A 15408-nucleotide genomic window follows, 5' to 3' on the forward strand; every position below is an offset into this window, starting at 1 on the left:
CATAGGGGCTGTGGGACTCATTTTCTGATAAAAGCGATGGAGGTCTAGACAAGTTTTGATGTTTTTGATAGCTAAGGCCTCTGACATATACGCCGTTTAACTGAATGAAACACATTGCAGTTGACAGATGTGTGTTTGAAAAGCCGGTGCCCTGACATCATTCTGCTTCCACGCTTTGGTGTTATTCCAGACGCGACTTTCTGGCGGAATTAGACTACTGACACCTGAAACTTACACAGTGCTGCAAATCGACTCTACTTCAGTAAAAGAAAAAAAAAGGTGAACTGTTGATGGGGCTGACTCGTGAGCTGTTCCTCAGTTTCCTCCTAGGGTTCCACGGGAAAGTGCTAAAGAGTGATGTCCATTTTTTCCCAAGAGACAGGTGGAATAATCAGCTGAATCTGGTCTTTGCTGGAGCACACACAGGTCACTCTGTTTTGCTCTTGCCTAACTTAAAAAAAAAAAAAAATCACACCATCACCATATCAGAACGAGTTAAAACTGAAAGAGTAATCAGCTGCATCAGAACTGGGCTTGCAACTTCATGCACTTCCTCAAACCTGCCACTAGATGGTGCTCCAAATCCATCCATGTTCTCTGCACCATTGCTTTGGTCCAGGAAACTGGGGGATCCACAAAGCCAGCCCCCTGGGACTGACCACGGTCCCTCCCTCGGGCTTCAAGAATGGCTGGACTTTTCACCGACAGCAGTGAGCGAGTGGGTCTGCTTCTTGTTGAACTGGTTTGCATACCATGCCTGTCAGTATCTGGGGGTGGTTCTGATAGAAGGCATTTTCCCTGCGATTGGCAGGAAGCTTTGCTAGACCCATCGTCAGTGGCCCCGTGACTCTAGCTGGTGCTGCGAATCAGGAGCAAATTCATTTTTGCTTTTAATTTTATTTTTTATTGAAGGGTAGTTGATTTACAATGTTAGTTTCAGGTGTACAGCAAAGTGATTCAGTTATACATATATATACATGTATATTTTTTCTTTTCAGATTCTTATCCATGATAGCTTGTTGCAAGGTGTTGAATATAGTTCCCTGTGCTGTACAGTAGGTCCCTGTTGTTTATCTATTTTATATAGTTTGTATCAGGAGCAAATTTATTTTAACTTCCGGATGGAGACCAGCAGTTCACACCGCAGGCCACTATCCTGACAGGAACTGAAACCCAGGTGTGGTGAGATGAGTGATGAACAGAAAATATTTACAGAGGGTGAGAAACCTGGGAAATGTGGAAACCCAGGCTGTCGTATGTAAATCTTCTGTCCACGTTCCTGAGTCAAGGCCACGTCTAAAGTCTTCATTTCAAAGGAAATGATGAATTAATGTTGTTTTTCTTAAATCCTAAAAAACACATTTCATTCACAAAAGATACTGGAGACTATCTTTGAAAAACAAACCGGCTTTGAGGATTCTGTAAACACGATTGTCCAATGAGATGTGTGAATAGATATGACCTACCCTTTACCAGAATTAGTGAGTGTTAAGTTTCACTCTGCTGAGTCCCCCAGTTCCTCACTCTCCTCCCCTCCCTGCTCGATTGTTCAGATAGCTAAACACACCATCACTTTGACAGCTATGTACACAGTTGAGTTATTATTGTCAGAAGCCAAGGAGGCTGAATTTTTTCATGACATGTTTGAGGCAGCTCCTTGGGAAAATAAGAACTTTTAGACAGCGCAGTGGGTTGAATGCTAAAATCCCTGAGGGAACCATGGCCTGGTTCCACCTGTGATGGTTCGACTGTCAACATAAACTAAGCAGAACCCAGTTCTAATGGACGAGTCTGAGGATACAGTTGGTGTGCAAGGCTTAGCTGGGGCCTGGGATCATGAAAATCATCTGAGGGGCAAGGAGAAAAGTGCAGGACCCTTGAAAGATGCCGTGTTGTAGACGTCCCTGTTATCACCACTGTAACCTCACAAGGTACCAGAAAAGGCCCCTGAGGATCGAGAATGGGAGTTCCTGGCCTCAAGCACATTCTTCCAGGGAGAGATCCTTCAGTGGCCTCTCCCCTTCAATATCCAAAATCACATTATTTCATTTTCCCTCCCCTGCGTGGCTGGCCCTCAGGAACACTGAAAGACATCATTGAATTCATAGAAGATGACTTTTGTGCATATGATTCATCTGGTTCATTTTTTTCAAACATTTAAATGGCCCCTTTTATTGACAATTATTTTCATAATTTTTTCTTGCATCTCCAAGTTATTAGAACAACAAATTTACCTCATATGTTGATGTTCCTGAGTGTGTGATGCCTGTTGACCTAGAGAAAAGCACAAAAGAGAAAGAAAAAGAAGATTTTCACAGAAATGTTAGGAGTTTGAGCCTGCCTTGGTGTCTTACAAGGAAGGGATCTGTAATAGAAAAGATGCATGTCAGATTATCCATCTCCTGAGAAAAGATGTGGTGTGGTTGTTAATGGTGCTGTTTATTATTTGGGCAGTAGAAGAAATGGAAAGGATGGAGGGGAGGGGATTTTAGAGTTCAGGGACACGGCCAATCCAAGAGGATAAATTTAAAACACTGAGTCAGACAAAAAAAAGTGTGTTGAAAAAATAAATATACTCTTCTCTGGTGGCATTTAAATTTACAGGGAGAAAAAAATTGGTTCAGTTATCTCAACAATTGTCTCCATGGCCCATTTGCCAAAGATGGTGGCTATTGGCCTTGGGATCCTAAGCACGTTTGCCCTAATTATTTATGTTAGAAGACTTTTAACAGAAACATAGAGTATTGAGATGCATTGCCTGTTAGAAGAAAGCTTGACCTGCCAGTCTGAGTTCATTAAGTTACAAAATTGACTTCCTGTGTAATTGAGCAGAAAGCGCTGAGATCTTGTCTTCTCTCCCTTGTCCATGCACGACAGAGCTGTAATACAAGACTTGGGAAATTCCAGGACTTTGGTGTAGGACACAGAATTATTATCTCTTATTCCAAATATACTGCTGAATTGAAAATGAAGCATTTCCATGTCAGGTCAATATAATTAGCAATCTAATTAATGGACATGTAAATCGTGGCATATATTAATGTTCATTCTTTGTTATCCTAAGTTTGTCTTTCAAGCTGATTGCTCAGCAAATGTTGACTTAAAGGAGTCTCGGCTTCACCTCACTACTGTTTGACCTCTTTCATTAACTCGGCATGCATTAAATAGGTCTTCATTGAGAATCCCCTGAGTCTGGTACAGCAGGACAAAGAAGGATGCCAAGAGCTGAAATTCACTGAGTCCTTACTCATTGGCACTTTCTCTTGCATCTTAATTAATTCCTCCCAAAACCTTAGGGAGTGGCTTTTATTATCTCTGTGGCATAGCCCAGGAACTGTCCATGCCCTTCGCTGGCCACTGGGTAGCTTTTATAGTTAAAACAATATAAACCTGGTTGTAAAACATTAAGCTTGTTTTAAGATTTTTTTGTTTCCATGTGTGTGGGGTTCTTTTTTTTTAAACTTTCTTGTGCTATAGAAGGGTCAGCCTACAGACCAAATCCAGCCGGTGGATCGTTCTTGTAAATAAAGTTTTATTGGAACACAGCCATGTGTTCACTGTCACCTCTGCTTGCTTTCACTTACAAACTGAGTAGCTGCAGCAGAAACTGGGCTTCAAAGCCTAACGTGTTTGCAGCCTGGCCCTTCACAGGAAACGTTTGCCAACCCCTGTGCTGCAGATTGACTGACGCTCTAAACCACTTCCCCAGTAGCAGGTGTTTACTGAACAATGGGTTAGAGTCATCAGCTTGTTGCCTTGACTTTGCTTTTGGAAACCTAACTGCGGGGTACCTGCAGTGTCTGAGGGCTTTAGTCTCGTGTCTGATGCAGAGAAATTTCATCAGAGCCAAACATCCAAGCAAGCAGGAATTGTCTAGTTTCCTCTAAAGCAGGACTCGCACTAGATCTAACGATATACACCTTGGTTTGAGTCGCATTGATCGGATTTCACTTAGTTATGCTCCAGCACAAATGAGTATTCCCTCCCTAATCTCAGTGGTTTGTTTCTCAAGCACATTTCATGTCAGCTGTGGGGGGTGGCAGTTCTGCTCTGCTGCAGCGTCCCTGTCCGTCGTCCTCGCATCCAGGCCCAAGGAGGACCCCCCTGTGGGACATGCCATCCTCCCAACAAAGGGACAGGAGCAAAGGGCCAACAGAAACACGCAAGGATTCTTAAAGTTTCAGCTGGGGCTTTGTTCCGTGACAATGGAATGCTGCTACCTACTCCTGCCATTGGGGGGCGCTGCAGGCCACCTGGATGCGCATACAAAAAGGATATCTGAATCTTTGGAAACAGTAATAAAATCTCCTGCAGGCTAGAACGATCAGTCCCCCATCTGCCAACTAGAGAAACTCCATCCTGTTAACCATCGCTTAGGTAGTGAGTGTGTGCCGTGACATCTGGGAGTCACTGCTTCCTGTAAGCATTTCTCCATCCCATTCCTCTTTGGGGTAGGTTGTAGTTCTGTGTTTGGTTCTTACCTCACCCTCCACATGTGTGTTTCCGTTTTTCTTTCTGGTGAGTGCCGGTGACTTGACAAATAAGCAGGTCCCATCCACAGCTTTTGATCCACTCCCATCTGCAGGTAGGCACCTTCTGAGACACTTGGGTTATTCCAGCTCTCCACTGACTGTTTGTCAGGGTTATGACACAGAAAGTCAAATCGCCTGTACTTTGTAAGTCTTGGTATCCTTTTGAGAGAAAGCTGACCCTTTGGTGAGCTGGACCATGAAAGCTACCAGTTAAATGCAGATATTTCTGGCTCTTCCGCCTGACGGTCAATGAAGTAGAAGAAGATATTAAAGACACTTCCCTAAACTGGGTCAGAATGGTGGTGAAGGAGGAGAGGATTATTTCAGGCAGCCACACAATAATCCACTCACACGGGTTGAAAAACTCAATTATGTAGTGTTTTTGGACTCCCGAAAACTGCCCGAGGAGATGGATTAGGCAGCCACGTGGCCAGGGTTTCATTTTCCACGCTCCATTCAGCCGAACTCCATTATTTCCAAAGCTAAACAATAGCAGGTTTGAAAAAGCAATTTCATCGTTTTATACCTGTCTCTGAAAGAGTAAATCAAGAAAGTAATCCACAATTATTGCTCCCACTTAAAATGGAGAAAGAAAAAAATCCTTAGAAACTGGAAAAAAATACGCATGTTGAATGACCTTCAAAATTGGAAAAAAATCTTTAGACCTTGGGGAAAAAATACCTTAGAAACTGGAAAAAAAAATACACATGTTGAATGACCTTCAAAATTGATGTTAAGGCTTAGAGGTTATCTCATGATTATATTGTTTTGCTTGCTTATATGATATGTTAGATTAATACATATTGATATAGATTAATTAATATATATTAAACATGAAAAACCTTCTCATTAAACTCAGGAACAAATAGGAACATCCGCCCTCCCTGCTGGGCGTTGATGTGGTCCAGAACCACATTAACAACCAGAGAATCTGACCCCCTTACGATAGTAGACAGCAGTGTTGGGACCAGCTCCAGGGCCTCCTGGCTGTGTCCTGCTGAAAGGGTAGGTGTGGCATTTCGAGGTACGGGACCACTGTCCAGAGGACCTGGAGAGGAACCGGACCTGTGCTCCCCTCCCCTCCCCCATGCAGTGATGCTCTGAGTAGGGACAGGCTCTTTTCGAGTAATCAAAACATCACATTGCACCCTGTAAATATACACAGTTCTTATTTCCCAAACAGACCCTAGAAAGCTGGGGAAAATTTAATTAAAATGAAGCCTGAAGAAAAGAATCTAAGAGAAAGAACAAAAAATTATTTACTGTCCCCAAGGATCCCATTTCCTTTGCTGATGCAGCAGGTGAGTCATTGGTTCTGGTCCATAAGTTGTGGGAGAAACAGAAAGAGCCCAGAGGTGTCCAGACAAACGTGGAAGGTGTTCCTGCAGCCCACGGGGCTCCTGGCCAGCCTTTCCCAGGAGGGTGTCACTGGCATTTGGGGCAACCTCATTCTTCCTCGGGCAGGTCTGGTTGTAGTTTGCAAAAGGTTTGGCACCCTTGGCCTCAGACATTAAGTGCACTGGCATCATTGCAACCACCCAAAATGCTTAGACTCACTTCCAAATGCCCCTGGAGAGGCAGTACCAGCCCTGGCTGAACATCACCAAATAACGTACCATTTCGAGGACCAGTCCAGGGGGCTCCCTGCACGGGCTAGCACACGGGGGTTCACGGCAGTTACTGGGGAGCTGTTAGCTCAGATGTGACATGACTGAGTATTAAGTTTTTGCTTTATAGAGTGTGTAAAACGTTATTGAATCCATTCTTCAGCTAAAGCTTTCAGTTCGGTTTGGTTTATTTTTATGACTGTTCATTTCGGCTGCCTTGAATATACGGCCGACGTTAGGTTTCCTGGAATTGCTGTCACTGGCATTTCGCTGTTGTAAACATCACGCGTGAAGTTAACCATGGGCTTCAGTCTTTCTGGGGGTCTGACCTCTTCCTTTCTGTGGCTTTGCTCATCTGTATTGGAAAGGGATAAACGGGGCCGTGCCTTGAAGTCGAAGCACTTTTTTATTTTGTGTGTGTCTGATTTTGATACACTCTGAAGGAAATAAAGGGTAAAAATCCATATTTGAAAAAAAAAAAAAAGATACCCTGAGTATGGCCTCTTTCTCCATGTCTGCCAGGCTGAAATAATCTCTTAGATGCAAATGATTTCATCGACTCTAGACCACCAATGTTACATAATTTAAGCTTGGGAGGCACACCAAGACAGCTCAGCTCTAAATTACAGCACGGAGGCATCAGGGTACCACAGAGACTTTTAGCTGCATTCAAAACCCATTTCAGCTCTCTGTGTTCCAAACTGCACGTGTAAAGGAAGAGCCAGTTCTGATTTGTAGTCAGAAGAAACTCAGATATCAGGCTCCAAGGTAAAAATGTTCACCTAAGTTTTGGACGTTCTTACATGTTTGAGGTCTTTCGTGCTCAGAAATGGATGGAAAGCACTTTTCCACAGGAGAATATACCTCTTCTTGAAATTGAAGCCCACAGGGAAGCAGAGATGCAAATCTATGTTCAGCCTGGGGTCCAGCAGAGGTGTTCTGATGACCTTCCACTTACCGGCTCGGCAGGGACCGTCGTGGCCATTCAGTTATGGAGATAAATACCAGAGAAATGAGCAAACGATGAAAGGGGTTGCAGGCCTTCTCCCGTCTTGTTTTCTGTCACTGCAGACTGGCTGGGGAGTCTCTCCAGGGTAGCTTTTCTCAGATGATTTGTTGGTCTTCAGCTCCTAAGCACTGGGGAAAGGCTGTTTGTTTCCTAGATTGCCACTTTGCTGGTGGGCAGCCCCCCCCCCCTTCCAAAGAAAGAAGGCATGTGGAAAGCCCATGCAAGCTCTCTGAGTGGCTCAGTCATGCTAATTCTTCTCCAGGGCTGGAATTCTACCCTTTAAATTCTAGCCCTCGCTGCTATTCACAGCTTGAATTCTGGCCTCTGCCTGGATGCCTTGATTGGCATTGCATCTATGTCCCAGCTCAGATCTGAGATGTCCCCAGAGTGTTCCCCGAAAAGAGTGACTTGATGGGAAGAGCAGGTATGTCGCTCTTCATCGGTCTCAGAAACAGCTTCGTGTCAGGTGCCAGGGACACAGTATGAACATTCCACACCAACTCTTCCCATGGGCTAGATTTTAATATCCTACTCAGAAAAACCCACCGCAAGTTAACGTGGAAGATGGGGCTTATTTGGAAGCTAGATGATTTGGGGAAAAAATATAAAGCAGGTTACTTTTGTGATTGTTCAAGAACAACTGTTCTGGAAGAAAGGCACAGAGGAAACCCTGCCCATCCATCCGTGGCCCTGGTTCCATGCTCTGCTTGGGAAGGAGAACCGGGGAGACCTTTGTCATTTCCTGGCTCAATTCACAATTTCTGGTAGAAGCCCAATAAGCATAATTTTCAGGCACTTTTTCCTTCAAAGGGGTAGATTTTACGTATCATAATGTATTTTTTTCCCACCATTTTTGACCAGGGAGTTGGTAAATCATATCCAAAGCCAAATCCAGCTTATCACCTACAGCCAAAGGAGCTACAAATGGACTTAACATTTTTAAGTGGTTGAAAAATAATCAAAAGTGGTTACTGTTTCGTGACGTGAAGATCACACGATGCTAAATTTCATCATCCCTAAATAAAGTTTTATTAGAACATAGCAATGTTCCTTTGTTTGTATATTGTCTAAGGCCGCTTTCAGGCTACAGTGGCAAAGCTGAGTATTTGCAACAGAGATTGTATGACTTACAAAGCCTAAAATATTTACTGTCTGGTGCTTTACAGAAAAAAAAACAACCAAAAAAAAAAAAAAAAAAACAGCTTGCCACCGCAGATCTGGAACAACTGGCATTCAAGTACAGCGGCTGAATTAGCCCCCACTCTACTGCTTTCTCAGTGTTTGTTTGCTTAACCATGTGTCGCAATGAGTAGCCTTGGTATGGCTACAAACTGTGTTCTGGGAAATGACAGAAGAGGCCAAAGATGTATAAAGTTCAGTGTAAATATGAGGAAATCTTTTAAATAAGGAAATTAAAGACTCTTTCAAGTGACTATTATAGACAGGAAAAAAAATACTGTAGATAATTTTCTGCCTTTGATACAATTAACTTTTAGGCGAGATAATCTTAGAAAGAGTGTTAATTACAAGAAAACTCTCATAATTTATTCTTCAGTGTGCTAGTCTGCCTGCCCACCCCATGCTCTACCCACATGATGTACAAATTATTATGAGTTTAGCCTCCAACTCCTTAAAGAATCTTTGCTCCCTTAGAGATGACGAAATGAAAGTTTAATTAAACCGAAACTGAGCAAACAGCTCTAAAATCTGCAGTTTGAAGAACATGGATTTGTTCATGATTTTGGGGTGAATTTAGCAAAACAGAGATCTCTCTGGATTTATTAGAAGCTCTGAATGATTCTGCTGCCTCGAGTCGTAACAGATGTGTATGTGGTCTTTGTCCCTCATATTTGCTGCAAAAGCCTCCCCTCCTTTATTTATTTCTCAGCTCCCTCTTTGACTGGTATAAATGTGATGATTTCACCCTTAGAGCAAATGATGGGAAAAGGTGTATAAAGACACTAAAGTCTAGGACATTTTGAGACATTTACTCTTAGCATCTCTGAACTAGACTTTGAAGAACTGGTTTAGAGGTTTCATGGCTGGGTCTGCAGTTTCACTGAAATGCCTTTAGATGTGAAGCAGTTCCAAGACTTAACAAGTGGGGCATGTTTAGGGCAACTACGGTGCCGTGGGACAGTGAAGAACAGCACCCAAAATGGTGTGGCCCCCACGCCAGTGTGCAAAATAACACCAGGACTCAGGACCAAAGTAATATACACCCCCAGGGAGCCAAGGACACAGAGCCGAAATCCTCAAAATGTGGTCTCCAGTCCCCTGCAGGTCTGTGAGCTGGGTGTTACCAGTCTGCAATAAGAAAAATATGGAAATCCAGAGTTACTGTTTAGAAACTTTTATAACAGCAGTAACTTTACTGTTGAATTAAAAAAAAATTGAGCTTGTATTTTTATGTCTTTTTATTTCATTTTTATTTAGTAATTCATTTTCATTGAGTCATTCACTTTTACTGTATTTCCCAAAACTATGTCTATTGTAATGGACTGGAAAAAATACACTTCCTTCCAGAGAGGCTGAGAAACGCTTTGTATACTGAAAAAAAAAATGTTGTTTAACGTTAGCTATGTTACACATTTTAAAGAAGAAATGTCACTTTTATGGACATTACAATTTTATTTTAATAAAAGATTGTGATAGCGCCTGGTCGGTTGTTTGTTATCCAATTACTGTACCTGGCCAGAATGAGAGAGTTGGTGGGTTTTTTTTTTTTTTTTTTCTTAAATTTCAGCAACTTTTCCATACCAAATGCTGTCTTACGCTGCAGGCTTGTGACACCAAAATTCCGTTTAAATGACAAACTCATTGCTGCAACATAATTTAAGAGGGGGAAACAGCCATCCTACAGGAACGTGTCGATTAAGTTTCTGCGCAACCAAATAGAAATGTCAGAATCTTCCTCCACTTAAGAAGCAGGGACCCGTGCCCTGAAGCATGAGAAAAGAATTTGATTTACAATTTGAAGGAAAACCAGCAGTAAAATAATGAAGAGCTGGAAAGCAATCTCATTCCTGCCAGATTGCTTTCCTCCGCGTGGGCTCCATTTAGGGGCGATATTCAGAGACTTACAGTTAGTTTGCGCACATTTTCTTTCCCCTGGGACTCTCCTATCCGGTCAGATGAGGACTGTTTCTCTGCTGTGTTCAGCAAAAGAGACTATCCAAGTGGCCCAGCCCTGAATTCTGCCTGCAGCTTTGTCAATAGGAAATAGTCGATATTTTTTAAAGCACCAAGCTGATAAGCTGGCTGTTAAGGAGAACGTTCTTGGTCCCAAAATGGCAAAACCATGGGTTCCTTTCAAATAAGCTTTAATTTAAGTTCATGGGAATCAGAGGCATGAAAGCACTTTGCAAGATGTAAAGAGTTGGTGAGATACTTGTTAACAGTACCAACAACCCCTGCTACTACTACAGTTACAATTCGTGGCCGACTTAAAGAATATCAGCCTTGGCGTTGCTCACACCTCGTTCTCCCCACGAAGTTTTCCCAGTCAGAGGAGGGGCTCTCCCCTCTCGGAATTCAGCTTATATTCATGGATGCAAAAATAAGATGTGTGCTGACCTGCCAGCCTCTTGCCTCACTGGTTCTCTGAATCACGCAGATCTTCAGCCATTTATTTATAAATTTTGAAAGTCAGTGACAAAATGTGGCTGAGAACTTTGGTTCTTAAGCCACATGTGTTCTGTCCATGGAAGCACATTTGCAGGCCTTCCACAAGAGCAAGAATTTGAAGATCAAAAACGTCTGAGGGGGTCCTCTTTCTAACTCACACTAGGAGGTTTGTTTGTTTTTTTTTTTTTTTTTTTGATTTGCTTATGAGAAATGCAAACTTGACATTCATCTTGCTCATTGCCTCCTGTGAGCCTCTGACACGTTAGGAGCTGGAATCAAAATTCTACTGCTTTCTAAAGGTGAGACGTACAATATCATTTGCAGAAGACAAATCCAGGAAAAGTAAGCAGGAACAGTCCACAAAAAACCAAAAATGCAAACTAGGTGTGAGCCAAGACCGTGCCCTTTTGAAATTTAAAATTGGCTATCAGCCAGAGCAGGTCATCCCCTGGGCACCCTGGAGGAGGATGGAGGTAAATGAGACGAGAAATTTTATTTCAAAATATGAAATTTTATGTCAAAAAAAAAAAACACAAAAAACTAAGGAACCACAAGCTGTAAGCTCTAAAGTCGATGGCCTGTGTGACTCCTGGACAGACACTGACGTGCCCCCCGTGGACCAACTCTACCGGGTGGATTAGCACTGGCACACAGGCAGGGCGGTTATTTTGTGTGATTTTTATCCATCCGTGGCTAATTTTCTTCCTTTGAGTTGCCTGCTCTGGAGTGCTTTTTTCAGTTCAGGCAAACACAGGAACGTAACATTCTGACACTCTGGAGACCGACCCCGAGGACACCCGCTTTGTTCTCAGTGATGCAGCATTGCATCGATTTCAGTTTCCGAGCGTGGGCTTGGCGAGACCGCCTGGCTTTAAATCTCCCACTTACCAAACGCAGGACCTCAGGCTACTTATTTAACCTCCGTTGCATCTCAGCTCCCTCATCGATAAAGTGTATGCTAATGGTTTCTCCCTCATGGAGTTATTGTGAAGAGTAAGTGAATTCACCTACCTAGAGCACGTGAACCCCTCATCCTATGCCATACGTTCTCGGCAGAGTATTCTTGCGAATGTCGCACACGTCTTACTGTGCATGTGAGGATGAAATGTGCACCAGTGGCTGCCCTGCAAGAATCCAGTGACTGGGTAAGATGCCACTGCCAGGCCTTGGTGTTCTGGTCTCTCACCACCTCCCTCCTCTCACCTGTGCAGGTGGCCCCGGCCATTAAGGAGCGGATGATGAAGAAAGGAAGCCTCATGCTGAGCTACCAGCCCCACCGGGGGAAGGTCAACTTCTTCCGGCAGGTGGTGATCAGCCCTCAAGTCAGCCGGGAGGACATGGACTTCCTCCTGGACGAGATAGACCTTCTGGGCAGAGACATGTAGCTGTGGCTTTTGGTCCCCCAGAGGCACGGGTCCTGCACCGGAGGAGGGTGACAGATCCAGGGCCTCTGGGGACACCCAGGTGATTGCAGCCCCTCGGGTGAGAAATCGGCAACACACACCATCCTTGCCCCGCAAAACCAAGATGCTAAGCAAATAGTGTTAAGGACGCTTTAGCTGCCTTAGCGCGACAGTTGCAATAATGGAGGTAGTGAAAATGGACTTTCTCAGGGATAATCCCTGGGGCGGAGCCTTGAAGAGAGCTTAGTAAATCCCAGTGGGCTCCGGGGTGCTAAGCTTTCATTGCATACAAGTGAGTAGGCTATATTAAGGCAGTGATTCTCAAAGCATGGTCCCCAGACCACCAGCATCCGCATCACTTAGGGACTTGTTAGAAGTGCCGGTTCTCAGCCCCGCCCTGGACCTACTGAATCAGAAACTCTGAGGGTGGGCTGGATAGTCTGTATGTTAAAGAGCCTTCCAGGTGATTGTGACACAAGGCAAAATCTGAGAACTCGTGGTTTAGCAAAACTTTGAACCGGCTGAATACTCACTTTGATGTTTGGCCAGCAAAGGGGTACCTGATACTTCAGTGGTCCCTGAGCCAGATGTTGCAAATACCGCGGAGGCATCCATAGCGCAAATGTCTAGGGGCATCGGAAGTAGATCAAAGCCATTTTTTAAAAGAGAAACTGTATGAGATGTTTACTCTCTAAAAAAGTTATCTCTTATGCAGGCTGAATGTTTAGTCTCAACAGTTAAAATGCAGCATCATCTATTCTAAATTATTTAACTTAGAGGTAAGGGGAAAAGACGAACACTTGGTAGCGTAGCCCTTTTAATGGAAGCGGTAGACCTAGTTCACTTCCCAGTGTCATTTGTATCCGTAACTGGGAGTAGACATCAGGTCTACATGTCTCTACTTAGGTACGTTTTTTAGCTCGAGGGGCCCTTTTCTAGTCTTGCTCTCTGCTTGTAGGAAGTAACCAGAATGAAGTCCAGGCTGATACAACATTCCCTTCCTCAAGCTTTGAAATGCCAGTGTAGACTAGTAAGTGGTTTATATTGGACAGAGAATCCGGGAATTAGAGGCCTTTCAATGCAGGCACCTCCTCCGTTTCTCCTGGGAGTAGATAATTGTAATTCTGTCTCTGATCCTGGTCCTAGAGATTTCTAGCAGAATCTTATTTGACTACGAAATAAACACTAAGTTCAGAGGTGTGGGTGCAGAGGTCAACGAGGTACAAGCATGAATCTGTTTAGAGCTCTGATTTGGGTGGCAAATGATGGAAGTGTTGGAGTATTAGACGCAGCGCATCCAAGAACCACTTTGTGCTCTGTCATTAGCTTGTGTTGTTTCGAGTTTGAAGAGTAAAAAGCAGACGTGTATTATTTGCTTTTATTCCAGATCTGCATTTCAGGGTGTGTGGTTTCTCAATATCGCCGTCGGTCAAAGAATATTTTAATATTTCTCTGAATTACTTCAATCTCTGGTGATAATATTTGTGTGTGTGTTGCATTTCTTGTTGCCTTTTTCCTTTAATGTCTTCATAAAACGTTCTGAGATTGATACTTGCAGCAGTTTGGGTTTCGTGAAATAAAAAGCAACTTTAGGCCACATTTCGTGTTGTTGGCTTTTCTTTTCCTGCTGTTCCTTCTTTTTTTTTTTAATTGAAGTATATAGTCAGTTACAATGTGTCAATCTCAGGTGTACAGCACAATGTCCCAGTCATGCATATACATACATATATTCGTTTTCATACACTTTTCCATTAAAGGTTATTACAAGATATTGAATATAGTTCCTTGTGCTATACAGAAAAAATTTGTTTTTTTTAATCTGTTCATATATATATAGTGGTTAACATCTGCAAATCTCAAACTCCCAAATTTGTCCCTTCCCACTCCCTCTCCCCTGGTAAACATAAGATTGTTTACTATCTCTGTGAGTCTTGTTTCTGTTTTGTAGAAGAGTTCATTAGTGTCCTCTTTTTTCTTTTTTTAGAGTCCACATATGAGTGATATAATATGGCATTTTTCTTTCTCTTTCTGGCTTACTTCACTTAGAATGATGATCTCCAGGTCCATCCATGTTGCTTCAAATGGCATTATTTTATTCTTCCTATGGCTGAGTAGTATTCCATCGTATAAATATACCACAGCTTCTTTATCCAGTCATCTGTCAATGGACATTTAGGTTGCTTCCATGTCTTGGCTACTGTATATAGTGCTGTTGTGAATATTGGGGTGCCTGTATCTTTTTGAATTAGGGTTCCCTCAGGATATATGCCCAGGAGTGGGATTGCTGGATCATATGGTAAGTCTGTTTCTAGTTTTTTGAAGAATCTCCATACTGTCCTCCATAATGGCTGCACCAAACTACATTTCTACCAGCAGTGTAGGAGGGTGCCCTTTTCTCCACAGCCTCTCCAGCATTTATTGTTTGTGGACTTTTGAATGATGGCCATTCTGACTGGTGTGAGGTGATACCTCATTGTAGTTTTGATTTGCATTTCTCTGATAATTAGTGATATTGTGCCTATCGGCCGTTTGTATGTCTTCACTGGAGAATTGCTTGTTTAGGTCTTCTGCCCATTTTTGGACTGGGTTGTTTGCTTTTATCTTATTAAGTTGTATGAGCTGTTTATATATTCTGGAAATTAAACCTTTGTCAGTTGCATCATTTGCAAATTCTGCCGCCCCTCTTTATTGGGTTGTACCAATGCATTTTAGAAGTGAATTGGGCTGTGTTGGCATTTTCGTTAAATAATTGAGAGAGTAGGCTGGAAGCTGTCTGGCTTTTAGTTAACACCTTGAGTAAAGTGACAAAAACCTGGATTTGCCTCTTGTATATTCTTCATCAAAGAGAGGCAAGATCTGGAAGATATCATGGGAAACTCGACAGCCACAGTTCAGCTCCTGCTGGGCCTTTTTTGAGAGATGAGAGTTTCTTGATTGATGAAAAAATTAACTGCTACCAAATACTTTGAACATTCCTCTCCTTTTTCCTTAAAATGTTTGGATCTATCTCAGCCAATCAGGTCTTTGATTGAACAGTCAAGGAGCATTTCTTGATAAAAGGTTAATTGTAAGTCATTCACGCATTAAACGTATGGACAGTGTGTCTGCTACGTTCCAGGCTGTTATTTAGGTGCCGGAGATGTGCAGTGAGTGAAACAGACCAGGTCCCTGCTCCTCTGAAGCTTTCATTGTAGTCGGGGCAGGCACTCAACCAGGCAGTATATCCCAAG

At 43.0% G+C, this 15408-nt stretch overlaps 1 protein-coding gene and 1 long non-coding RNA gene across 2 annotated transcripts in view; one reads left to right on the forward strand and one right to left on the reverse strand.

Moving 5' to 3' along the window:
* Nucleotides 1-13765, forward strand: part of GADL1 (glutamate decarboxylase like 1) — a 133997-nt gene extending 120232 nt beyond the window's left edge. Inside the window, exon 15 of the mRNA XM_031469819.2 lies at nucleotides 11987-13765. Within this exon, the coding sequence (XP_031325679.1) occupies nucleotides 11987-12160 (174 nt within the window). The 3' untranslated portion in view covers nucleotides 12161-13765. The remainder of the gene's footprint in view (nucleotides 1-11986) is intronic.
* LOC116158174 (uncharacterized) lies at nucleotides 9164-12023 on the reverse strand. The gene is made up of 3 exons (XR_004142314.2): nucleotides 11979-12023; nucleotides 11787-11899; nucleotides 9164-9455 (listed from the first exon to the last, which is right to left on the reverse strand). It is a non-coding gene; the product is annotated as an uncharacterized LOC116158174 (long non-coding RNA).
* Nucleotides 13766-15408: the final 1643 nt, after the last annotated feature.

The sequence above is a fragment of the Camelus dromedarius genome, chromosome 17 (genome assembly GCF_036321535.1).
Source record: "Camelus dromedarius isolate mCamDro1 chromosome 17, mCamDro1.pat, whole genome shotgun sequence".
Lineage (NCBI taxonomy): Eukaryota > Metazoa > Chordata > Mammalia > Artiodactyla > Camelidae > Camelus > Camelus dromedarius.